Below are 26,299 nucleotides of genomic sequence, written 5' to 3' on the forward strand. Positions count from 1 at the left end.
GCCTCATGATCGCTCCGCTGCGAGGAGAGCCAAGGCTCTTGTGAATGGTACACCAAGCGTAGTGTCTCCCTCAAGTAGTGCATCATGGGAAGCGAGAGCTCTAGTGTCCGAGGCTGCTACGAGGGGCACTAAGATGGGGGAGGCGTCAGAGGATTTGAAGCGCCTGCTCAGGAGTGCTCAACTTCACCACACCACATGCTCCCACCGCCCTATGGGTTGCCTCCTTCAGCTGGCTGCTCGATCCCGTCAGCGCGCGGGTCTTTTGCGCCGGCCGGCCGCTCGCTCCTGGCATCCTGCGCGGCGTCCAACTCGGGGTTGCACAATGGAGAATACGGGAGGGAGGCGGAGCGCTCACATTGCCCACCTCAAGGCCCCGCCGTGTGGCGCCATCTTTCTTCCTTTTGCGAGGTGCAAACTTCATGGCTGACCTTGTCATGATCATGCTTGTTGCTAGATTGACTTAAGAAAAAGATCCAAAATAACTACTTCCCTACCTAGAATGCCAAATGTTGGAGTGTGGGAACACGAACACTAGTGATGTGGATACTCCCTTTTAATTGTTCGACAGTGGGCAACAAGTATGTTCTAGATCATCGTCAACCTACAAAAACTCAAGGGATTTTATCCATGTTCATGCTGCCTGGAGGCTAACAACCCTGTGTCCTGCTTGTTTGATTGTATTGATCTCGGTGGATGAACAGGTTTTTGTGTTACTGGGGGAGAGGCCTCCTAGTCGGGTGCTCTAGGCAAGGAGAGAACTAGGGTGGATCTGATTCCTCTCTACTCTATCGACCTCCCTCCATCGAGGCCATGGTCCTCCTTCTATATCTTGAAGGGGATACCACAATGGTCGACAGAAGGCCATCCTACAGCTTACAACTCGGAGTCGCGATGAGACAAAGCCTTACTATACACTCCAAAGATAACGACAAAGGGCAGACAATACACGACAACGAACCAGACAATGTCATGTCCCATCTTTTGTCCCTGATTCTTGATGCTTTGTGTTCCCGGGGTCCGTCCTTCGATGCCATGGATGGGCCCTTGGGTTCCCTCTGCACCATCCTATACATGGGCTTCTCCTAGGAACGGCTAAGATACAAGCCTTCCTTCTCCTGGTCTTGGGCTTGCTATAATCACAACAATGGACATGCTTACGTTGGGATGGTGTTGGTGATAACCATGCCCGATGGCACAGACTCGCCTGGTTTGTCCTTCTTCAGCATGGACTGCCCATAAAGCTATCAAAGCTGAGTCATGGATGTCATCTTCCTTCCCGAGGCTGGAGGGAATGTGTCACTAATGATGATTTCCCCCTAGGAGAAGTGGTACGAAAGGATATCTCTCGAATTCCTTTCCAAAGAGCCTTTTACTCCGGCAAAGGGTCTACTCACTCGGATAGAATCGTTGTTTCATCGATAGGCTATGGATAGCAACGACAAGATGATGATGCATGCTCTTCTAGAAGAGTAAACCCATGCCGCCGCCGATGAAGAAGAACAATTGGTAGTCCTTGCTTGCCTTCTACTATTCCAAGTAGTTGACCTGAACAATGTCACTGCTAGACGTGGAGGTTCTAAGTTTGGGAGATGAAAGAGCAAGGAAAGGCGGAAGATGGAGGGTCACAATATGTTGTATGCCGACTATTTTGCTGAGCGCACAACTTGTACCCGAAAGAAATTTCAGCACCGATTTAGGATAAACAAGGCGCCATTTATGAAGTTGGTACACAGTGTGAGGGCATACGACCCCTACTACATGATGAAGAAAGACATTATCAGAGTGCTCCACTTCTCATCAATTTAGAAATACACCGCTGCGATGAGAATGCTTGCACTATAATAAAGGTTACTACCTAGTTGATGGCATCTATCCAAGATGATCCACATTTGTGAAAACAATGTCTGAGCCCCAAGGTCAGAAAAAAAAATCTCACATTTCTTCGCGCTAGGAAATTTGCAGAAAGGATTTCAACATGCATTTAGTGTGCTGCAATCTTGGTTCGCTATTCTCCGGTACCCTGCTTTACCTTGGTCTCAAGATCAGAGGTGCGAGAGGTGATGTATGCTTATAAAATCATGCATAACATGATCATCGAGAGTGAATGCGGAGATCCGCAGCAAGGAATGATCATCCATATAATAACCAGGGTCCTACTGCCACAGTTGATCACCAGCTGCGTGCAGAGTTTACTGATTTTCTCTCCACGCACTAGGAGATTTGTGACTAAGTTGTCCATCAACTAGATGCAAAATGATTTGGTAGAGCACCCATGTGCGCTCAAAGGAGTCGCAGCCTAAGTGCTCTAGTTTTTTTTAAGATTGTGGGAATTAATGTACTTTTATTTTAATTATTGTAGGACTCAATTTTATTAATTTTTGTATTAAAACTTTAGAAAATACCATGTTTTTTGCACAAAAAAGGTCAAAACCCTTTTGTGGGCGTCATATGGGGTGCGCGGCTGGGTCGTAAGAAAAGAAGCAGCCGGAAAAGAGAGGAGATAAAAGATTTGGCCTACATTTCAGCTTTGGGAAGGAGTTTGTTTGGTCCCTGGAGAACAGCTGCAATGTACTATGTGCCGACGCAGCTAGCCCCGGGCAGGCAGGACAAAAGGCAGGGATTGCTAGATGCGCGCAAGGTGAGGTGAACCTTAGCGGCGAAGGCTTCCGAAGAAAAGCATAAGCAGCTATTACTAGGTCATCGATCGAGATTCCCTCAGCAAGAGATGGCTGTGATCTATGGCGTAGCGTTATCATTATATCAACTCTACATTCTTAACCGCAGAAAAAAGCCTTTTGTATATATGGAAAGCAAAGGTTCTGGTTCCAGGAGATCTGAAGTCTAAACGCAGTTGAGCTGGAGTTCTGCAATTCAAGATACAAAGATTGTACTTGTACCCACCTGAGAAGGGCAAGGTTGCACATCATTGTCTATTTTTCTTATGCTGCTGGAATTATATGGATCGACATCCAACCAATCTCATCACAGCTTCTATGTACGTATAAGCTGTACCCTCCATCCATTTAAAAAAAATCATATACTGTAGAATGAAAGCACTTAAGTGTTTTGCTAAAATTGCACTCTCAGAACTGTCATTTTAAGTTCAGCAAAGGATGAATCACACATATCACACTTGCAAAGATGTTATGCACCGAAACCATCTAATTCTTCAATCTAGCACAGCTGGCTGGTTGCAATGTTAGGTGACTAAGATTTACCGAAATTACTAGCAAGAACTAAAAAGACTCCATGGTAAAACAAGAAAAGAAAAAACCAGTACGAGGTAGGTTAGGTTAGAACCATACATAACACAAGCGCAAAGATGGTTATGTATGCATTGAAAACATCTGACGAATAGGTTGATGAAAATGATGCACTTCCATTAGAATGCCAAACGATTTTTATTTAGAAAGGAATGCCAAACGATAGGATTCAGCATCAGTTTTTGAATATACATTGGAAACAGTATTGGATCGACAATGACAAGCAAAGGGAAGGGGGCAAACCCCAAAAGTAGCACGGTTGGCAAGTTGCAAGTCCACAATCAAGATAATGTTTTCAACATAACCTCAGAAGAAGCAAACTCGTAGTATCGCCAAGACAACTGTTGCGCATAAACGAGGTATACGGTTAGGAGTCGTGTGCACGGAACAAAACATTCGTGTTTCTGTTGCCTTTTCTCTGTCTGTGCGTCATTCTTTTTTGCTGCTACTTTAGCTTTAATCACCAGCCTTTGATGTTAGTACTAGTTACCTTTCTGCTGCCTGCCCAGACCCACCCCAAGCCCTCTCATTTCCTTATTTCTTCGGTGCCCATCATAATTCGTAACATGTAACTTTTCATTGATGCATGTGATGCTGAAGCTTCCTGGAAGAAGCCTCTAAGATTTAGAACCACCTTAGTTATCTCAGTCTCAGGTCTCAGCTCACCACCCCTATATATACCCATGGATCCCTAGGAACCAAACTCCATGCCAAAAACACACATGCATGTGCACAGTTAGCTAATAATCACAGAAAACACCACTGAGACGCCACTTTGATTGATTTCTCGCCGTCCCTTTGTTTTTGAGCATCGATCAAGATGAAGGCGTCCCAGTTTTTGAAGCAGCTCTTCTCCGCCATCGTGGCCGCTGTGAAGGGGAGGTCTACCGCGACGGGCAGCAAGACGAGCCCCGTGCGGACGCGCCTCGTCATCTTCAGCATCCTCCGGAACAAGAAGCTCCTTATGAGCGCCATCAACAGCAAGATTCACGCGATCATGGGTGGCGGAAGCCAAGACGACAGCGAGCGCGGCAATGGCAGCAACCACCTTGTTGCGGCCGCGAGCAGTGGAGTTGGTAGGAAAGCCGCCGTGCTGCAAAACCTGCCGAGCTTCGTATTGCTCAACAGCCTTCCAAGCTTCACCATGGGCCGGGATGGCGGTGGCAGCGATTCGCCATTGGTCATGGTGAGCAGCGAGGTGGAGAAAGAGGAGGGCGGAGAGGGTGTGGCGAAGCAGCTGCAGCTGACGAACGTGCCGCCAGGGTCGGTGATCGATCTTGCCCGCAGCGCGGCGGAACAAGGCGGCGTGGAGTTCAGGCTGGAGGACGAGATCGACCACGTCGCCGACGTGTTCATCAGGAAATTTCACGACCAGATGAAGCTGCAGAAGCTCGAATCCTTCAAGAGGTTCTGCGAGATGCTCGAAAGGAACTAACTTGATCAACAGCTGAATGATCACCACATCGATCGCTAGCTCAAATGCAGACTGTGGAGGGTCGAATCCATATGATTTAAGTTAGAGGTTGATTAATTCAACTCCTAAGCACTCCGAGAAAATAACCGGCAAATACCGTAATTTTTACTCTTTTTTTCTCAAAAAGAGTAAAAAGGCACAGGAGTAGATCGCGATTTGAACAGGTCCCATCATCTGTTGAGCTCTTCTATCTACACCGTCATCGTTATAAAAATGTCTTGGCACTGATCAGCAACCAATTTCCTGGATCAGATCGATCATGTATAAGATCAACAATATATTCTAGATTTAGAGTACTCTTACAAGATTTACACGTCAGATATTCAAACTCAAGACAAGTCACTTTAGTAAGTTACGTGACTAACTCTTCTCCTACTCTACATTTAGTTATTTACATTGGCAAAATAGAGCCACAATCACATCAATTCAGGTAGGGACATGAGAAATCAGCATACATGCATGAATAGTACTTAGATAATTGCAGAAAGGCATACCAAATCACTTAACAATTTGCCCTACTGGAGTTAATCTTGGGGACTGAAAAACATCAAACTGCGTTGTATACTAGAACACAAGGAAGGGGAACTGTTTTCTTCATTCTTAAGCGGATCTTAACAGTTTTGGTGTGGATGTCTGTGCATCATATGACAGCAAGTGGTGCTGTAAATTTAGAGACATGTTTCCCCATAAAATTACAAACTTCCCATCCAATTTCTTTTTTACAAACTTTAAGCAGCTTCCTGAAAGGAATCAGATGTAGAACTTCGCTTAACACCAGCCACCAGAAGATGTTTGACAATACTAGAACATCATTGTTATTGGTTTAGACAGAGCTCTAAACAAAACGAGAACACAAAATAGAGCCCTTTAAGGCGAAGCATACAGGTGTCAGTTCGAGCTATGAAAACATCCTTGATGGATCCTAGCTAGAGATGGCTCAAAAAAACGGATCCTGATACTGCTAGGCAAGAAAATACCAAGCCTATGCCTTCCACAGCGTGGTCAATGCCCAAAGCCTAAGAAGTTTGCCAAAAGCTCTTCGACTATGACTAGCACTAGGCGAGCGGAGCAGGCTGAGGAGCAGCAATGCGAGGAGAATGAAGGGGAGCACTGCGCGCCCCGTTGCGCCCGTTGCAGTTAACAACTACTCCCTCTTGTTACCTTTAATCGACGTGAAAAACTTACGTACATAGGCCATTCGGTGTGCATGGCTCACGTCGATTTAGTACGACCGGAGGGACTAATAGTCAATGACACCAACATTTTAATGGTTATGAGTTGGGGCATCGGAGCACCTAGTCGCTCTGGTTCCCAGGATTTTTGTTAAGGCACCGCCTGGGCAGTAGCGGGCATCCGTGGTAGATGCCTCAAAAAAGTTTTGGGCACCAGCATTTGCATACGCTCTGGAAGGCCTAAGGTTGCTCCCAAATTTCATCACTTACTGAAGTCTTGATGCACTGAAGTAGGTTGCTCCAAATTTCATCACTCTGGAATAGGTTGCACAAGCTGTGGAATTTAGTTAGTTTTCATGCACTGAAATAGGTTGCTCCCAAATTTCATCAATTAAACCGACAAGACTCTCCGGTGGTCATAAGTACAGTATATACCCTTTCCTATCAATCTGGTTTTAGAAATAATACAAGTGGTGGTAGCATAACTGAGGCACACTTACTAAAGTCTTGATGATCTTACATAAATAGCAGAAACCAATCATTGTTCGATTGGAAAGCATCCTCAGCATGTTTCTATTCTTTAGCATGCTAGTCTCAGAAAGCTAACCTAAACGACAACCATCACTCCAATGGAAATGAATTAGAGTTATCACATTATGTTGCTTATGAAGCAGGTTGATGTTTGAGCAATTTATCAATGTCGGTAACACAGATTATATGGCAGTCATCTCATTTCGTTTTTCTTGCATTTGCTGAAGTGTTCTGTGATATAATTCTGCAAATCATTAATCAACCCCATCCAGTTATCCAATCCAATTACTTGTTTCAGTACCATCCTACCAGGTCCTAGTTGCTTATTTTTTTCAACAGAAAAAGGGCGTACCAAGTGCTGAAAGCTCCCAAATATTGTAGGGTCTGGGGAAGGGTATTTCTAGGCAGCCTTTCCCTTGCTTTTTATTGTGCAAGGAGGCTGATTCGAACCCAGGACCTCCATGACACAAGTGGAGATACTCCATCACTCCGCCAGGCCCACCCTTCTTTGTCAATAGAAAAATAACTGGGGTAAAACATCTCCAAATACTCACTTATCTAGGATCTATATTCTGAAGAAAATCTTTCGATTTATCCACTTATGGTCTCATAATTTGAGTTAATGTTTAGTTGGAGAGTTCTTGATATGGTTTGAGTCCAGGTTTAATTAAGACTTAGCCCCTTAGGCACTCTAAACAAAGGGTCCGACGATTTGTAAGAAACATACATGCAACTATCGAGCTAATCTCATCCACCACCAAAAATCCAACTCAGTAACTTCGGAAAGACAAGATATGGGAACTTTTTATTCAGTCAGAAAAGAAGGCAGTTGGATGCAAACGGCTATTTATAGTGAATGTAGCTTCAGAAGATGTGGAAAATACAAGGCAACATTGGCTGCAAAAGGTTAATGCACTTGATAGACTATAATGAGGCCTTTGCACCAGAGGCAAAGATGAGAAAAATAAGGGCATCACCTATGTCAGTTGTACCCACATGGCCATTGAGATCTCCCCCAATAAAGAGCTTCTTGTTAGTCGGTACACTTCTAACGACGTCCTCCCAAGTCCTCCCAAAACTGCCTCTTAGTGCTCATGTCGAGCCCAACTTGTGGGGCATAAACACTAATAACGTTCAGGACAAGATTTCCAACAACTAGCTTGAATAGGATGATCCTATCCCCCTGTCTATGAGGAGGCCTACGCCATTTCTAGTACCGGCTAACCTTGAATATCAAAGCTTGAAACCGGCATCCTCAACTTCCCTCGCCTTTTGACTCGCCCATCTAGTCTCCTGAGACCTGGACACAAAGAATATTTACAAGGCTCCTGATCGCAGCATCCACAAACTCCCGTAGCTTCCTAGTCAAGGATCCTACATTCCAACTACCCATCCACAACCTATTTGCCTCGGCTAGCTTCCTTGCCTTTCAGATGCAAAGACCCTTGTTATCACTACATCCGGGCGAAGATGTAGCGCACCACTAAGGCGGTATGGCCCCAGCCTTTGCTCATTTAACACCACACCCAGGTTCCGATATGGCCCGTCTCTGAGAGAGTTACACCCAATGAATTTCTCTTGGGTTTCATATCCTAGGAATGGCTGGTTTTTATGTTGGCCTGCCAAGCCTATCACAACCCTCCTCCTTTACCTTGGCTTGGGACCAGCTATTCCTAAAAGGCATAGGTGGAGTACTCTTAGAAAAAAAATGAGTCGGGCCCTTTGGCAAGTCAGGCCGATATACTCTTAGCACTGTAAATAAAAAGTGTGGGATCACCAAGTCTGAGAGGCCACACACGATTATTCACCATAATTTCTTCCAAATGTTCCTTCCTCTACACCGGTTTGCAGGACTCAGGAAATTCCCAGCTTCAACAAACACTACAGATTAACATACTTTCACTTTAAATAAGTATCATCTTTGAGTTTCACAGGATTTTATCTCCAAAAGAACTTTAAATCAGCAGCTTCACAATCCCTGATAAGGCATTAGGTATATTAGAAACATTTGAAACACGGTTCCATGTTTCTAATGTTCAAACTTCAAAGTGCAGCCGGGGGGGCTATCAAGAGATGGTCTTGATATCGAACAACATGGAGACAATCATAACAAGTGTGAGATAGTTGCTATAAAATCCCCTCAAATAAAAGATAGTTGCTAAATTGAATTGACAACCATGGATGGAATTGGCGATAGTAACATAACAAATGTGCAATTGGGGGCATCTAGAAAGAAATACTGACAACCACAGGCAGAGCTGAGCTAAATCAACCCTTACAAAATACTAGTTGGATAATAGTTCCAGCAACTTCACGTGCTAATCAAATGTGCCGAGGAACCAACACGTTACATCCAAATGACGCAACTCTTCTTACAAAGGGCACAACCAGTCGATCAATCAACATATCGGTCACTAATGGAGGACATCCAGATAATGCCTATGTTTTCTTCCTATGGGTGGTATCACGAAACTGAGTTACTTTGCTTTAATCAGGTCACAGATTTGAAATCACACTGCAGACTCAAGAAAAGTCTCCAGGTACAAAGATAACAATAGCTCATAATGAAATACTTTTATTTAATTTATTACTAAGACATATGCTCATTGAAGCATCGAAACAAACATACAACATATGATAAATTTTTAAAACACATTATAAGAAAATATACAGCTTTTTCATATTCATCAAATGTCAAGTAGTTTTCTGAATGTACCATCAATTCTGGAAAAAAGGTTGTAGTCTGTTTATGATCATAAATCTATTTATGTTTGTCATCAATGGATAATGTCAACTATGATTTTCATAACTCTGTTAGTTTCTTCATCTTACCATGTAAAGATAGATTTAATCAGTAAGAAGCCATATTTTTTTAACAAACTAACTTGACCATGAAGTTTGTTCTCATTCTGCTGAATATCATATTCAGCCATCAATTGTAAATTTGTTATGCCTGCACGGCTAGGTTAATAAGCAACTGCTTGTTTGATCCAGTTGCAAACATGTTCAAGGGATTACCAATGTCTTACTTAGTACCAAATTGTATTGCAGCTACATGAAATAGTCAGCAAGGAGACTAGACACTTAGAATCAATCCATATACACAATTTCTTAGTGCATACCAACAGTAGACACACAAAAGATCCTTGTTTGGATTATAGTATTGTACCAGCTGCTGAAGGAACAAATACCCATTTAACAGATGTCATGAGTATATGGCAATTCAACAATAGAAGATCACTTCAGCAAGACATACCTGAAACTGGAACCTGTCAACTATGAGCTATGTTCTTCGCCTAGAGTGATTGGCAGACCCTGGTGAACCTTCAAATAAATCAGAAAGTTGACCCTCCAAGTCCTCTGGGGTATATTTTATATATTTTCCCGAGCTTCTTCCGCCATCCACTTGACTACCATATCTTCCTAAAAAAGCACGATATGCTGGAATCACATTTTCGGATATAGATATCTTAAGCTCCTCTCGGAGCTGGGGATCTGGAACTTTCCAGATTGTCTGGTTCCTGTAAATTTCCTCAAAGGCCAAGTTGAAATTCTTGAACTTCTCCTTGATGGACATCCTAGAACTTGAATGCCCACTGCCACTGCCACTGCCACTGCCACTGCCACTCCCACTTCCACTCCCATGTACATCATCCCTCAGATAAGACAAAGTCTTGGTCCATGAAATCCGTAGGTAGCTCTTTGAATACTGCCGAATCTTGCCACTGCGCCTTCTTACCCAGTGATCGCCTAAAATCTTCCCAAGCTCGGAATCCTTCACCTTCTGAACAATGTAGAGCAAATTGTTCATGGAAAATATGCACTCCAGGGCAGCATCTTCATAAAGTTTAGATTTGTCCTCCAAATTGGCCTCCAGGTAACACATGAGCTTCAAAAGGCGCCTTCCAAGAGGGGTCATGCTCTCTAAGTGTTCTGGATCATGATCCTGATCTTCAGGTCTTTCCACAGAAGGGTGATTGTCGGCACCATCATCCAAGAGGAGATCAAGTGTCGTGCTATAAACGACCAACAACCTCAAATAGTTCATGACATAGCGAGTCATTGGGTGGATTTCCCCAGCAATCATTGCCCTCCGCGATGACTCCTTCTGTAAAACCTTCCCAAACTCGAAAAGGGTACCCCTTACAGCATCCCCAAGCCTATCAAGAATTGCTTGAACATCACTGATTACACCATCACCAGAACTTCCGAGACACAGATCCTTCATTTCAGGGATTACCTCAGCAAGTGCCTCATACATGTCAAGAATCCGCGAGAGCTTCTCTGGCGAGCGGGGGCACACAGCCACAGCCTCCCCAAAGTTAAGAATCTGCATTATACATCCTTTGGTGGATTCAAGGAAGCACTCCTCCTTGAGTTGGTCGGACACAGCGAGCACCTGGTCGCAGAGGCGGCGCTCGCCAGCAAGCAGCACACGCACGACCGTCTTAACCCCTTGCACCCACTTCTTCATCTTGTCGTTGAGCTGCTTCCACTCCACGCGCTGCACCTCGTCAATGCTGAGGCGCTCGACGCCCAGCACGGAGAGGTACTCGTCTTGCAGGTCGCGCCGGATGCTGCAGTAGGCATCAGCAAGCTCACGCCCGTACCCTGCACACGCCATCCGGTCGGCGATGGCGCGCAGATCGTCCACGGCCTCGGGGCGGACGGGATCGAACACGTGGTCGTCAAACGGGTTCCCCAGCCCCAGGGGGCCCCCGCGCGCGGTCTCCGGTGTGGCGTCGAGGCTGTGCGGCGTGGCGGCGTCAAACTCGGTGGAGGTATCGAGGTCCTCGAAGGATCCGAGCGAGAAGCGGCGGTGCGAGAAGCAGAGGCCAGTGGGGTCCAAGGGCACGGCGTGGCGGACCATGTGATGGCGGAGCTCCTCTTCGAGACGCGCCATGGCGAGCTGGACGGCGACTCCAGCGCGGCCGGCGCCGGAGGCGCCACGCGCGAGGTGCTCTGTGGCGACATCGACGGCGGCGAGGTACTGCGCGACATCGTCCTCGGGGGCCTCGAAGACGAGGGCCTCAGGTGTTGCGTCCCAGAGCTGGATGAGCTGCTCGGCGGCGTCGAAGGCGGCGGCAGAGGAGATCTCTGACGATTCGGTGGAGGAGAGGTCGGGGGAGGGGAACAGGTCGGTGGTGATGGAGGAGAGGCGGTTGTCGAAGCCGGAGAGGATGCGGATCATGTCGTCGGCGGCGTTCTTGGAGGTGGCCAGGGACTTGACGATATGCTGCGCGGCGGCGAGGACCTTGTCGCTGCCGCCGGTGGATTCCGGGGGCGGCGGGGGCGCCGCCGACATCGCCGGCAAGTGAGTACTTGGGGATTGGTGGAGCGGAGGTAACTTGGGTGCTACGCTGCTGCCGCCGCCGCTTTTTGACTGCTGGATTAGAGTAGAGTGTTCGACGGCCACGGCCACGGCCACGGCCACGGCCGCGCCCGCGCTGTCAGTGTCCGGGGATGAGCCCATCCTCTTGTCACTTCCTTCTTCAGTTTATGTTTCTTTTCTCTATTTATATATGAGATCTTTTGTTTTTTTTTTCTTTCTTTCTGATTTTCTGATTTCTTGGCTTTGCAGCGAAGGTTCAAATATATGAAGCTTTCTAAATTTTGTGTGAGGAGCATTTATATAAAAGCTGATGGTGCAATGTTTAGAAGTCAAATTGCCATAATATTTTATTTTTAGCAGTCCTAGTCAAATGTACAAAGAAGATGCTGACATGTTGTTGGAAAAATGGAGATGGAGACATGTATCTCTATGGCTTGTAAATCCGCTCGAGGAAATGCTACAACAACGTACTTTCTCCGTTTCACAAATAAGTAAACGTGCAGAGTTTTCAAGATAGATTATCAAGAGAAAATTATATTGAAAAGACAAATGAACATCTTTCTCCCTTTAATTTTTTCACCTCCAACAAACTAAATGCATGTAGAAAATCAAGATAGCATGTGTTAAATATTGTTGCATTTGATTTCTGTACGATGAAAGAGAAGCGATTTTTTGCTACTTTAAAGTGCATTGAAAAGATAAAAAAATACACTATTTTATGGAGAAAGTTTGAGGCTAAATGTCGCAAATTTGGTGCACATAAGCACCAATGATCCCTTTTCAGAAAAGTAATTTAAAAATAAAAAATTCAGAAAAAACTGAAAATAAATCATGATGTAGTTAGTATTGTACCCCAACCGTGTAAATTTTCAACTGAAAATAATGTGTATTTTGGTCTGCACAAAATTAACAAATATGTGGATCTGAATATAGTGATTCAAATCTCCAAAAAAATTAGACTTTGTCGTTTTTGTGTAACTTAGAAAATAAAATATTTATAATTAAGATTTATACGTTAGTGGCATACATCACTAGCTGCTTTTAGAATTTTATCACATATTTTTTAAAAATACATAAATATAATTTTAAAATTTTTTAATACAATAAAACCACTGGTACCTGTGATTCAAAAGGACTTTTCGCTAAACGTCCACTTATTTTGATAACAGGGAGTAAGCGCTGGTTCGACCTAACAAGAGCGAAGCAGCGTCTGACCAGTACACCACGCCTCGACTCAAACCCTCGGTCGAAGCACTGGAACGAGACGGCGGCGGCGTCCCGAGCTCTAGCGGAGCGTACCCTCGAGGCAGTGCAGCGCGGTGAGGTACCCCGAGGCGGCGACCTCAGTCGAGGGAAGGGCGGCTTCCTAGTGCGATCATCTGGGAGCTAGTTCAAAGGTTGGCCCCTTTCCATTCAGCACCTCTGCCCTTTTCCTATGCGCACTATGAAGTTGAGTATCAGACTGCAGCTTTCGATCTTCTGTAATGTATGGATTGCCAGTAAAGAGGTGATTTGTCTTTTGAATGGCACTAGAAATCAGCAACACGATGTCAATTTTAGAACATGATAACTCTTCTATCGAAGTTTGAATTGGGCGTCAGAAATTTATTAGGATACGAAAGTACCTGGCCAGGACCCCCTCGTGATCCATTTCAAGGCGGGGTAGAAAGCCAAAAAAACGATCCTCTAGCTGACTAGCTCTACCCTAATACACTCAGTAGAGCTACGTCTATTAGAAGGGCACAAGATCAATTTCATCTCAAAACTATAGCCACTGAGGTTATTGCTATGTTGAAGCCGCTAATGATCAAATTTCTCCGTTAATCTTGTTAAATGTTTTGTTGCATGCCCAGTAGCTCCACTTGGTTGGACTGCAATGAATCTATGTTAATGTCCTTGTATTTTATTTTGAGAGAATTGTGTTTTTGTTTTTTTGATGTACTAATGTGTGCTCATTTTAATCAAGAAGTTGGGTGCTTGGTAGATACAGGAATAGGTGCTTGGATTATACTAGACAGGAGGAAATTGGAAAATGAGTAAGCTTGCGAACATGTTCTCGCTTCTTAATCTCGAGGGTGAAGATGATGGAGAAGATGATAGAGAAGTTACCCAAACATCTTCTACCAGCATAGGAGATGCCAGCAAACCTGGTTGGTACTCCTTTTCTCCTAGGTTATATCTCCAGAGTAGTGGATTACACCAGATGGATTTTCCTTCCTTTTTTTCGCATGGAGAATTTATTGCCTAACTCATGATTATCCCTGCATTATCAGTTTGAGTAGTTTGTCTGGATTCACTCTTCACTGGCCCATTTTAACTCGTAGCCAACAAATTAATATTAGCTACTATTGCCAAGAACAAAACTGCCTTATGATGTGATAATATCTTCCCGGGCTCTGCTGACATTCTGGTTTATGGCCACTGACTGTTCAATTTCCTGGAGTGGCTATTTTAAAAGAGGACATGTATCGTCTAGGCAAGGTTTTTGAGTCACGACTCAAAACTGAGTCGCCAACCCTGGGACTCAGTGATTAATCGACGAAAGTCGCTGTATAGTTGCCATAAGTCGCTGTTTAGTCACGAGTCACCGTGATTTTGCGAAAACAACTCGACGACTATACGGCGATTATACAGCGACTGAAAAAACATGGTGCTAGGCAGCAGACCCAATACGTAGACAGCCTAACTTGGCACAAACTGGATAAATGTTATCTTATGTGAGGGTGAGCCTCGTGAAGAAACTAAGTTATTATTGTTGTGAATGAGCAACTAGTATTCACTGTTGGGCCAAAGGCCAGTACATGTACATGGTGCAATATGCAGGAAACCCCTCATACACTGGGAATATACAGTAAAAGGGTCTATACATCACTAGCACCCCCCCTCAAACTCATGGTGGATCAACAACACTGAGTTTGGAGAGAAAGAACCCATGTTGTGCTCTAGTCTGGGCCTTCGTGAAGAAGTCAGCAAGCTGTAGCTCAGAAGGCACATAATGAAGAGCCATAACCTGATCCTGCACAGCCTGACGCACATAGAAGGCATCAACACCGATGTGTTTTGTGAGCTCGTGCTTCACCGGATCACGCGCAATGCTGATGGCACCAGTACTGTCCGATAAGAGAGGAGTCGGGGCGTAGCAGAAACACCAAAGTCCGCAAGTAACCATCGCAACCAAGTCACCTCAGCCATCAATAGAGCCATCGCTCGTAACTCAGTCTCGACACTCGAACGAGAGACTACAACCTGCTTCTTGGTCTTCCAAGCAATGAGAGAGCCACCAAGAAAGACACAGTAGGCAGAAAGAGACTTGCGATCATCTGGATCGCTAGCCTAGGTAGCATCTGAGTAGGTCTGCTCCTGTAAGGAGCTAGAGCTAGGAAAGAAGAGACGACGGGAGATAGTGCCACGAAGATACCGTAGGACACGAAGGAGATGACTATAGTGGACACTAGTGGGAGCAGACATGAACTGACTCAGAATGTGGACCGGGTAGGAGATGTCAGGACGAGTGACAGCAAGATAGACAAGACTCCCAACCAGGTGACGATAGCGAGTCGGGTCCGGGAGAGGATCACCATCAGTGGCACGGAGGCGGACATTGAGCTCCATAGGAGTCTCGACAGTGCGCTCGTCACCAAGAGCGGCACGAGTGAGAAGGTCCTGAATATACTTCTCCTGGGAGATATAGAAGCCATCGGAGGTAGAGGAAACCTCAAGCCCAAGAAAGTAGCGGAGAGGACCAAGATCAGTCATGAGAAACTGATCACGAAGACGGGACTTGACAAAGGCAATGTACTCAGGGTCGTCACCTGTGATGATCATGTCATCAACATAAAGAAGAAGGAGAGTCCGACCACGAGAAGATGTGTGAACAAAGAGCGCAGGGTCATGTGCGCTAGGGACAAGCCAGCAGAGGTCACCACAGAGGCGAAACGCTGAAACCAGGTGCAAGGGGCTTGCTTAAGGCCATAGAGAGAGCGCCGGAGACGACAGACCATGCCATCAGGAATAGAGTAGCCAGGAGGTGGCTGCATGTATACCTCCTCACTTAACTCACCGTTAAGAAAAGCATTCTGCACATCAAGCTGAGAGACAGACCAGTGACGAACAGAAGCAACGGCAAGAAGAGTACGAACAGTGGTCATGTGAGCCACTGGAGCAAAGGTCTCGTCATAGTCACGGCCATGCTCCTGCTGAAAGCCGCGACGACAAGACGAGCCTTGTAGCGCTCAAGAGAACCATCAGAGCGAGTCTTGATCTTGTAGACCCACTTGCAAGTGATGGGACGAACAGAGGAAGGAGGAGTGACAACATCCTAGGTGCCAGTACGCTCAAGAGCAGCAATCTCCTCAACCATCGCTAGCTGCCATTCGGGATGAGCAAGTGCATCCCGATATGAGGTCGGCTCACGGACATCAGAAAGACCGTAGTGAGTGGGAGAATAGCGATTAGGAGGAGGACAAGGATGAGCACAAAGATGATGAGTCGGCTCGGACGGAGAGGACATCGCACCAGAGGTGGAGGGCATGTTAGGAGGAGCAGCATCATCCTCGCGTGGACGACGGGAGTAGTGAAAAGGGTAGGGAGGGACCACCGTGGGCGAGGAAGGTGACATGGGAGAGGAAGGTGTGGAGGATGGGGAAGGTGGTGAGGGAGGAGAGGGGGGTCTAGTGGGCGAAGGAGGAGAGGGTGGTGAGAGACTCGGCGGAGCAGGGACCTGAGGCACATGAGGAGGTGAGTCAGGAAACATGAGAAAAGAGATATCATCCATCGAGAAGGAAGAGGAGGAGGGACGCGGGTAGAAGGGACGGGACTCATCAAAAGTGACATCCCGAGATATGCGCATCCGACGATCAATAGGATCCCAACACTTATATCCCTTGTGCTCAGGGTTGTAGCCAAGGAAGACATACTCAACAGATTGAGCAGCCAGCTTGGTGCGTTCGCGTGGAGCAAGAAGAACATAGCAAACGCAACCAAAGAGAAGAAGGGTCGAGTAATCAGGAGTGTGACCAGTAAGACGCTCAAGAGGAATACCACCCTGCAAGGCTGTGGAGGGCTGAAGGTTGATGAGATAGGTGGAAATAGACACAGCCTCAACCCAGAAGTGAGGAGGAAGAGCGGCAGCGATCATCATCGCACAAGCCGTCTCAAGCAGGTGGCGGTGCTTGCGCTCAGCCACGCCATTTTGGGCATGAGCGCTATGGCAGGAAACTGGGCAAGAGTACCCTGCTCAGCAAGAAAACCACGCAACAGCTGGGAGATATACTCACCAGCAGAATCAGCCCGAAAGACACTTTCAGGCGTGGAAAACTGAGTATGGACCATGGCAGCAAAATGCTTATATATCGAGAGAACCTCGCTGCGAGAAGTCATAAAATATATCCAAGTGTGGCGAGAGAAGTCATCGATAAAAATAACATAGTAGCGGTGGCCCCCCTTGGAAGCAAAGGGAGCCGGACCCCATACATTAGAATGGACCAAATCAAACGGACGCTGAGATACAGACTCACCAGTAGGATAAGGTAACTGATTTTGTTTACCAAGCCTACAGCCCTAACAACCCTGAAGCGAGACATCTCCTGAGACAGGCCCCAGAAGACCTCGACGAAGTAAAGACGACAAGCGAGAACCACAAAGATGACCAAGACGGTGATGCCACTGCTGAAAGGAGGTGGTAGTGGAAGCAGCAAGCACACATGGTGCAGTTGGTGAAGTGGTAGAAGAAGGAACATGAAGCTAGTCAAGCTCCCAAAGTCCCTTGGAGTCACGGCACCGAGGGCCAGCCCCAACCAGTGCCCGAGTGTGAGTGTCCTGAACAGAACAAGAATCAACATCAAGAATGACCCCACAACCAGAATCAGTGAGTTGAGCAGCGGAAAACAAGTTCATGGTAAGACGGGGAACATGAGAAACATCAGGAACGGAAAAGGAGGGAGTAAAAAGAGTACCACGACTAGCAACAGGAAGAGAAGTACCATCGGCAGTAAGAACACGAACAAGAAGAGGAAGAGATCGAAGAGAAGAAAGAGAGGAAGAATCAGGAGACATGTGAAAAGAAGCTCCAGAATCCAGAACCCACGAAGATGTACCTGACTGTGTAGAGGAAACAGCCGCGGAGGCAGCAGTATCCGTCGAGGCAGAGCCGGAGGAGGCAAGGAGACGCTGAAGTCTCGCAATATCCTGCTCAGTGAAGTCGGTGGTGACAGGCACTGAAGGTGGAGCACGAGGAGGCACACCCCGCTGCTTCTGATAGCAGTCAGACTCAAGGTGACCAGACCTCCGACAGTGAGTGCAGAACCGAGGAGGACGAGGGCGACCCCCACCGCGAGAGGGGCGGGCTCCTCCAGAAGCAGCAGACGCTGGTGTGGGTAGAAGCGGCGGTGCAGGAGCAGTGGGAACTCGAGCAGCAAGAACAGAAGGTGTCCCAAGCAGTCCAGCAGCACGCAGACGAGTCTCCTCAGCACGAAGATCAGTCAACACCTCTGAGATAGGAACACGGCCTCGAGCAAACAACTGAGCACGATGAGGCTCAAACTCTGGACGAAGTCTAGACAGGAACTCATGGATCCTTCGGAAGTCCATATCCGAGCGTACTGTCCGGCAACACTGACAAGTACCACAGACAGCACTGCGAAGGGAGTCAAGCTGGCGCTAGATCGCCGCACTCTGAGTGTAGAACTCATCAACAGTAGAGTCACCCTGCTGAAGATCATGCTCCTGACGCAACACGGATAAATACAGAGAATCCCGATAAGGCTGATAGCGCTGACGAAGATGAGACCACATCTCAGCGACAGTAGTGAGACCCATAAACTCAGAAGCAAACTGTGGCTGAACACTCTGCGAAAGAACGGCAGCAGCTTTAGCATCCTCATCACACCACTGAGTAAAAACAGCCAAACTATCACGGTAGGAGCCAAGAGCCTCTGAATAGGCAAGTACCTGCTCCTCATATGCCTCATCAGCGGCAGCCTCGGCAGACTTGGCTGCTCTGATACCATGTTGTGAATGAGCAACTAGTATTCACTGTTGGGCCAAAGGCCAGTACATGTACATGGTGCAATATGAAGGGAACCCCTCATACAATATACAGTAAAAGGGTCTATACATCACTAACAATTATGTCGTCTATATCATGTTTTGAACAGTGGCTCATTTTCTCAAGAAGCCTGTCAAGTGGTTCGATGTTATAATATCTATCTCATCATCTAAGTGCACATATGTAACCCTTGAAAATGTGAATGGCAATCTGTTTTCATCATAAAATTAGGGATAAAACTGCCCTACAAAAGCCGACAATGTGGGATTTGCCAAATCTGACAACCCTGACCTAACAACTTATGTGTTAACCCTTATATGCTCTCGCGTAATTGCTCTATTAACTTTTTTTTGTTTCATGAATGACCATCTTGCCGCTAGTTAATACTATCTTTTTTCAAAAATTCTCTCTTGCTGACATACGGCTGCCTGCCACAAATGAGAGTATCAGAAACCTTTTATAGTTAATACGAGTACTATATTGAAATATGTGACTGCGTCATTTTTTTTGTTGACGTTGATCCATCTTCTTAGAACTATTGTAGGATTTTGTAAGTTTACTTTTGGTAGTATTCCATAAACAACAGCGGCCCCAGCACTGAAAAACATCATAATTTTTGGGCTACTTCTCTCTTTTAAATACCCTGCCATCCTTTCCAGGATTTCTTGAGAGAGAGAGAGAGAGCGAGGATTAACATGTACACCAAGGAGGGTGTCAATGACTTGGTCATGGGCCAGGTGCTGTACAATTGGAGTAAGACCTCAGGAAGGGGGGTGCACATTTTAAATCTAAATGACGAGCATGAAGAGATGTGGCTGGTGAAGAATGAAGAGCTGTAACTAGGTGTGGCTGATGAAGACTGAACAGCTGTACGTGGTGACACTCCTTCTGATGCTATTGCAAGAGACATCCTGGTGTACTTTAGGGTATAGAACTACAATCCAGATTTATTTAGCATGCTGGATGACTTTTCATAGGAAGAACTCCTAAAAAATTCCTAGATTATAGAACCCGTCCAATCCGGTAAACAGGACTTGGCTTGTAAGATGCAAGTTATGGTACCCACACCATCGCTTCTTGTCCTTGTCCTTATTTTTTATCTGAAATGACTAGCCACTATAAGATTATCTCCACTGCATCACATAAATTAGTCTGCAAACTTCATTAGGAAAATGGTTTATACCAGTTATAGTTGAGCCCCTTTTTATACCCTAGTCGTTCAATAAATTTTTGTAGAATCAGCTAGAAATTTTGATAGAACCGGCAGAAACTGGATCTGCTATCTATCCTAACTGTTGTCTTCACAATGTTATTGCTTTTAGATATGTTTTCATAAACCTACATCAGACCACACATACCTATTGAAATTTTCTGCTCAAAATGGCTAGCATAGCAGCTACTCTTGTACAGAAGATTTTAGTTGTGCAAAGAAGTTGCTAGTTTGGACTTTGAAGTAGCATCTGCCTGGTGACCCAATAATTGCACCACTAGATCATGTTTTTGTTGACCCTGCAGCTTATGTTGGGCTGTTGGCATAACTCTGTATCAGTAAGTTCCTGCATATATTCAGTACATGCGGGAAATACCAGTACCTGGCAGTTCTACATATCGGTTATCAGCTGTTCCATTTTCTTTCATGTGGCAGACATGACTTATGTATTACATTTATTGGTTATGTTGATATCATGTGGAGTGTGGACATTGTGGATGACAACATGTGTATACTATGTCATTTTCGCTCAAGCGAATTTACCAGCATTCTGATCAGATTTTTAATCTGGTCAATATGGTTTTCCCCTTTCTCTTAAGTTTAATCTTTAGGATACACATGGATACATGAGAGACCATTATATTTGATGGGAGCATAATTTTATTTTATAAATTTTCTGATTTCTACTCTGTATTTACCATTCAGATAAAAGTGTGCAAAATGACACAGCTGTAGTAAACAGCAATGGAGGAGATGTTGCGCCATCGTCTGGTGGTTACAGGATGCCTTTGGTGTGGATAGACTTGGAAATGACTGGTAAATTACATAGAAACTTTTTTAATGTTCATTTTCGTCGTCACACCTTCATATACTTGTTTATTCTTAACAGTTTGTGTAGTTTTATTCCTCAGAATGATTGAACTTGTAAAATGTTCACTTACCAAGTAAATAGTTCAGTGAGGGGAAATATCTTGTTCTACTTGTAAATACTTCCTCAGAATGGTGAAACAAACATATTTCTAATATGCTGCACACGGCTTTAGTTAACCGAAATATAATCTGGGATTCAACTAACCAAAACTACAATTTGATTTTTTGTCTTGGATGCCCATAACAACTTCTTGAGTTGGTCTGAAACATAGAAGGGTGTTTCTTATTCTGGAAGTTAATGATGTTAGCTAAGTACTTTGATCTCTGATCTGATGATAGTTGCTACTGCTATGAATTTCTTCATCTTTTTATATCTCTTTCTCTACAAGTTTTTCAATTGATAGATATATCAAATATAGTTTTGGATTGTTGTCCTTTTTTGTTAACCTTTAGCTTGTGCATACAATGATGACTAACGGCACACACATACTGGATTGTGTAGGTTTGGATATTTCAAAAGATCAGATATTGGAGATAGCTTGCATTATAACGGATGGTAAACTTACAAAACAAATAGAGGTGGCTGTTGAAATCACATACAATATCGCGTTGTTCTTATTACCAGATATGCTTAAAGGAATATTCCAGAATACCCATGAATTGCTGCAGTTTGAAAATTACTTTTGGCGACAAATCTAATATTACTCCGGTTCAAATTAATTGCCTCAAAATGGATGTATCTATACACTAAAACATGTCTAGATACATCCATTTTTGGGCTATTATTTTGGACCGGAGGGAGTATGTTATCTTCATGTGGCCAATCTAGACAGTACTCCCTCTGTTTCCGTTACAAATCCAAACCCATCCTTTCCTCAGCCCCATATATAATAAGTATATATTGAAAATGGGAGCTGATGATCCATGTGGAATATTGTAGGAGTTTTTACAATGAAAAAAAACACCCTTCCGACTTTCCGAGCCAGCACACCAATAGTTTTTCCCTCATTGTGTCAATAAGCACACATAGTGCTTCCATCTCAATGTGGAATAACTTTTCTGTCATCATCTCATCGGGACATTCAAGATTGTTGTTATTTTGCAGGGCCCCGACTTGGTTATAAGTCAGAGCAAAGATTGCTTGGACAATATGGATGAATGGTGCAAAACCCATCATGCATCTAGTGGTAATTAGTCTTCGTTTTCCAAAGAACATTTCTTATGGGGTTTTTCTTCTCTGGATATAAATCTGACGACCCCTGAATATTTAGGATTGACAGAGAGAGTACTGCAGAGTGAGATTTCGGAGCGTGACGCAGAGAAGAAAGTATGTTGTCTAATTTGTATACTTACCATCACATTTATTCTGAAAATCTGACTGCAAACATGGCTATGAAATGGCAGAACTAAACTGATTCCATATTCTGGTTCATTTATCCATCTGCTGCAGTTTAAATTTTAGCCACTTTAGGACTCTTTGAGTTCTTCCTTGCTTTTCTTAAGTTCTACAGTTTACATAAATTCATTTTCATGTGCTCTTTTGACTCATTACGCACCTGCCTTCTTACATTAAGGCATTATCATGAGAACCAACAGTTCTGACATGATTTGAGCTGATCATTATAGGTTGTTTTTCCTCATTTATCCATATACAGCATATATGTTTTTGATTATGAGTCAAACAAGAGGAAAGGAAGGGAATCTGATTCGGGGGAGTGTGACTGATTTTGCCGTGTTACGATTGATCATTAAATATTTTTCTGTAAAATGCTGAATTGCCAATTGCCACTCTATTGTTTATTTACAAAATAATCAGTGCACGCCCCCATATTGTGATGCTTGTACCTTGTAGCACTGCAGCTGTCAGATGTCACTTGCATATATTTAATGTACAAATCCTGCGATTCCAAACCCTTTTCTAGCCAAAAATTACCATAAGTTCATGCAAAAAAGGTGAAAAACTCAGCTGAACATTTTTTTTGCAAGCATACAACTTTACACAGGTGGTAATTCATCCTATATTCAAAATGCGTTTCCCACTTTTAAATATTGTGAAAATGTAATATATTTTTGATAGACAGCATGAAATACAAACATGTATGCTTGCAAAAATATGATCATACACGTCCTGCGCAAATGAAAAATAACAAACAGACAGGTCTAATTTAAATAGCTTATTAATCACTGTTCAAGCTGCACCAAGTTTTGCAAGTGTGTGTTGTAGCATGATGTTTATCCATGAATGTTTTCGTAGTTCTCATTTCTCAGTCTCTTTTAAGTTTTGAACTCTGAACAACGCTTGTGCTTCACCAATTAATTATTACATTGGGGGATCCACCATTAATTATTATGTGTGGCAGGGTAGATTACGGCCAAGCAGGGCACTTTGCCCAGGAGTCCTATTATTGGTTCCCTATGGAAGAAATCAAAATTGTAGTAGTATATGTTTCCTTTTGAGAGAATTAGAAGTAGGACTCTCCATAATATAAGAGAGGATGTGTGGACGGGAAAATTCAAGCAATCAATAAAGTTAAGTCTTTCCCCCCAAGCTCTTCTCTTCCTCCTCTGTTACCCCTCAACACTGCAAGACATGTACCTGGAGGAGCTTCATTGGCCCTCAGATACCTCCAGGCTATGGGCCATGGCTACGCCCTTCAGTCCCAAGGCTCTAACATGACTACAGCATTTCCTTACACAGCTTTGAATGATATGCCACAGTTTTTTTCATTGATTACTGTAAAACAAAAATAATAATTTCTTGCTAATAAAGTAAAATAACCAAAGATTCTAATGAAAGTTCATATTGGCTCATTTGCAGGTGTTAGACTTCCTTATGGGGCATGTAGGTTCGGGCACTCCATTAATAGCTGGGAATTCTGTTTACGTGGATTTACTATTTCTGAAGGTCAGTAAAGAATGCCCTCTTGGATTGGTATACTGGCACACAGATAGCAACGTTCTTGCAGCTAGGATTAGGGAGATGAGATAATCCTTCTCTTCAAGCCATGATCTGTAGATTAGGTAATGATTCCGATTGATAGTTTCCTTTTGCAAGGTTGAATGTTACCTATACAATGGGCTTAAGGTATCACAACCAGTTCTGTTATTCTCTCCCAAGTTTGTCTCCCTTATCCTTAGTCCCTCCTTATCTCCTATATACAACTCCACCCAACCATCCTCCCAGTGGTATTTACCCTTTTCTGTATCTTGGTACTACAACACATGATATTAATAGCTGGATATTTTTGTCATCTCTCATATTCATGGAGCACGGTAGAAAATTATGTGCACATTTTCGTTCGCTTTTATTTTCTCTTTGTAGGAGAGATAGATGTTTTCCTTTGAGCAATCATCATCAGTTCTTCATGGACCCAAGATTAGTGACTGTTCGAAAATAGTTGTCCTCCAGCAGGGTTAAAAGTTTCAGCAAAATGAAACTTAGTTGGTACTGACTTGTATTTCCAGTTACTAGTATTCCTGTCCTAACTTTCGGTATTCAATCTTTTGCTTCTTTGCTTGAGTAGAGCGAAACAAGTCAGCCATCTCAGGATTGAACACTACGTGCCATTTGGTCATTTCTCTTGTCTTCGGTTTATCCAAACGCGGCGAAGGCAAATGTGTTCCCTGCCCTCTGGGATGAAAAATAAGAAAAACTCGTTAACAGGCTTGTTCAAATTGCATGGATAACTGCCACGGTTGATTCCAACATTAAAATCAGTTAATTTTCCTGTGTTTTTCTTTGCCTCATTTCAGATCAGCTCGTTAGCTCAATAATAAATTTAGTTCTGAACTATAAATAAGATGGTATAATATCAAACTGCCGTATTTTGGACAATGCTCAATAATAATTTGCTAGGCGGATATCCATGTTTTCTGCAAATATCATTGTGCAATATAATTTCTTTATTCCTCGTTGCACATACATTGTGTCCTTTTTTCCATTCTGAGGACATCTTGTTTCCATTTTAAATACTATGTATTCTTAATCTCTTGGTGGATGATAACAACATTTGCTAGTTTTTCTTGGCAGAAGTATATGCCACAGCTTGCAGCCATCTTCTCTCATGTGATTGTTGATGTGAGCACTATAATGGCTTTGTGTATCCGGTGGTACCCTAAAGGTAAACTATATTTGTAGAACGCCGGTATCTTTTATCATCCTCGTGTTGCTGTCAATTTATTCCGGTAATCTATTTGTTATTTGCACTTGTTTCAGTCTTGGGATTATTGTCTTCTTGCCTCAAGTGATTTCTAATCCTGTTGCAGACGACTAAAATAATTTCTCTTGATATATTCAATTTGAGTAGTTAAAGAAAACATTGATATTCTTGATATATTTAAGTGCCAGTATAGTTTTCCATTTAGAATTTATACACGGGAATAAGAAGTTGCATCCTATGGTATTACCGAGATTCGAGCACTTCTAGCGCATTTGAGCAACGTCATTGCCGGCTCATTGTTAATTTATCTTCTGTTTTTATCTTATCTTCATGACCTTGAGTTTAATACACAGGAACTTTTTTAACGCTGAGATCTTTTGTCATGTAGACCAATTGTACAAAAACGTCTGATACCCCGACCTTGTTTCTTTTCATTTTACTCTCACAGAAAGGAAACAAACTCCTAGAAAAGGAAAAAGTCACAGGGCAATGGATGATATTAAAGAAAGCATCGCGGAGCTGAAATACTACAAAGACAACATTTTCAAGCCACAGAAATCTACGAAGTAGCTACATGGATCATGGAGCATAACGTATATCATCCTGTAAGTTGAGTATCGAATAGCAAGATTGGAAAGGAAATTTCGGGTCAACATCTGTGTGCGTTACAACGATCTCATATCATTGCATTGATCCCTGATTCTCAGACTCGCAACTATGTCGTATGCTACTTACTTAAAAAAATGTCACAACATTGCTGCAACTCCAAAGGTTGCGGCCCGCTGTATAATCTTGCAGTTTAATTTAACTAGGTACTGGTGCAAGGTATAACCACAGGGAGCCGTCAAAGCACCAAAATGCCGGTTTTGGGCATGCCGTGCCAATTTGGAGAAGCGCTGATTCTTGCAAAAAGCTTCAAGCCAGCAGGAAACCACTAAAAATAACCAAAAATAAAGCATTAGCCATCTCCAGCTGCGCCAAAAAACCGACTAAAGTTGTCCACGCAAACGAACTGAGCGTGTGGACCTATGAATTTTTCGCCCAAATCCGTATAAGGATGTGGCTCGCCAATAGCGAAACCTATTCATCGCGGGTCCTCCTCGCGGGAGCTCCTCGCCACCGACCTGGTCGGTGGGTTTTTTTTTTTGAGCTCCTGGTCGGTGGGTGGAAGGCACCGCACACCCCCCACGATCAAGTAATTTAGTGGGCCACGGCCCATTGCATCAGGTGAGTTTTTTTTTC

At 44.0% G+C, this 26,299-nt stretch overlaps 3 protein-coding genes across 7 annotated transcripts; 2 read left to right on the forward strand and 1 right to left on the reverse strand.

Moving 5' to 3' along the window:
* Positions 1 to 3,874: 3,874 nt before the first annotated feature.
* Positions 3,875 to 4,963, forward strand: LOC127334664 (uncharacterized). The gene has a single exon (XM_051361185.2). It carries the CDS (start codon positions 4,084 to 4,086, stop codon positions 4,696 to 4,698), a length of 615 nt encoding a protein of 204 aa, XP_051217145.1. The 5' UTR covers positions 3,875 to 4,083; the 3' UTR covers positions 4,699 to 4,963.
* Positions 4,964 to 9,509: 4,546 nt separating this feature from the next.
* LOC127334663 (exocyst complex component EXO70B1) lies at positions 9,510 to 11,936 on the reverse strand. The gene has a single exon (XM_051361184.2). It carries the CDS (start codon positions 11,911 to 11,913, stop codon positions 9,724 to 9,726), a length of 2,190 nt encoding a protein of 729 aa, XP_051217144.2. The 5' UTR covers positions 11,914 to 11,936; the 3' UTR covers positions 9,510 to 9,723.
* Positions 11,937 to 12,974: 1,038 nt separating this feature from the next.
* On the forward strand, positions 12,975 to 25,862 carry LOC127334662 (oligoribonuclease). 5 transcript variants are annotated; one of them, XM_051361183.2, is made up of 9 exons: positions 12,975 to 13,169; positions 13,757 to 13,922; positions 20,733 to 20,843; positions 21,400 to 21,476; positions 22,003 to 22,084; positions 22,184 to 22,224; positions 23,716 to 23,802; positions 24,928 to 25,018; positions 25,506 to 25,862. In XM_051361183.2, the coding sequence occupies exons 2-9, from the start codon at positions 13,805 to 13,807 to the stop codon at positions 25,625 to 25,627; spliced, it is 729 nt and encodes a 242-aa protein (XP_051217143.1). In that variant the 5' UTR covers positions 12,975 to 13,169; positions 13,757 to 13,804; the 3' UTR covers positions 25,628 to 25,862. The 5 variants fall into 5 exon arrangements, with proteins under 5 accessions (XP_051217143.1, XP_051217142.1, XP_051217141.1 ...); XM_051361182.2 differs by having other exon boundaries at positions 13,742 to 13,922; positions 22,169 to 22,224; positions 25,506 to 25,859; XM_051361181.2 differs by having other exon boundaries at positions 13,763 to 13,922; positions 22,169 to 22,224; positions 25,506 to 25,859.
* The last annotated feature ends 437 nt before the right edge of the window (positions 25,863 to 26,299 follow it).

This window comes from Lolium perenne, chromosome 6 (genome assembly GCF_019359855.2).
Source record: "Lolium perenne isolate Kyuss_39 chromosome 6, Kyuss_2.0, whole genome shotgun sequence".
NCBI classification, from domain to species: domain Eukaryota; kingdom Viridiplantae; phylum Streptophyta; class Magnoliopsida; order Poales; family Poaceae; genus Lolium; species Lolium perenne.

Excerpts from the sequence above, each read along its gene's own strand:
- LOC127334664 (XM_051361185.2), top strand. The coding sequence starts at position 4,084 with ATGAAGGCGTCCCAGTTTTTGAAGCAGCTCTTCTCCGCCATCGTGGCC.
- LOC127334663 (XM_051361184.2), bottom strand. The coding sequence starts at position 11,913 with ATGGGCTCATCCCCGGACACTGACAGCGCGGGCGCGGCCGTGGCCGTG.
- LOC127334662 (XM_051361182.2), top strand. The coding sequence starts at position 13,805 with ATGAGTAAGCTTGCGAACATGTTCTCGCTTCTTAATCTCGAGGGTGAA. Across the intron at positions 23,803-24,927 it reads TGGATTTACTATTTCTGAAG|AAGTATATGCCACAGCTTGC; the intron begins GTCAGTAAAGAA and ends TTTTCTTGGCAG. Across the intron at positions 25,019-25,505 it reads TATCCGGTGGTACCCTAAAG|AAAGGAAACAAACTCCTAGA; the intron begins GTAAACTATATT and ends TTACTCTCACAG.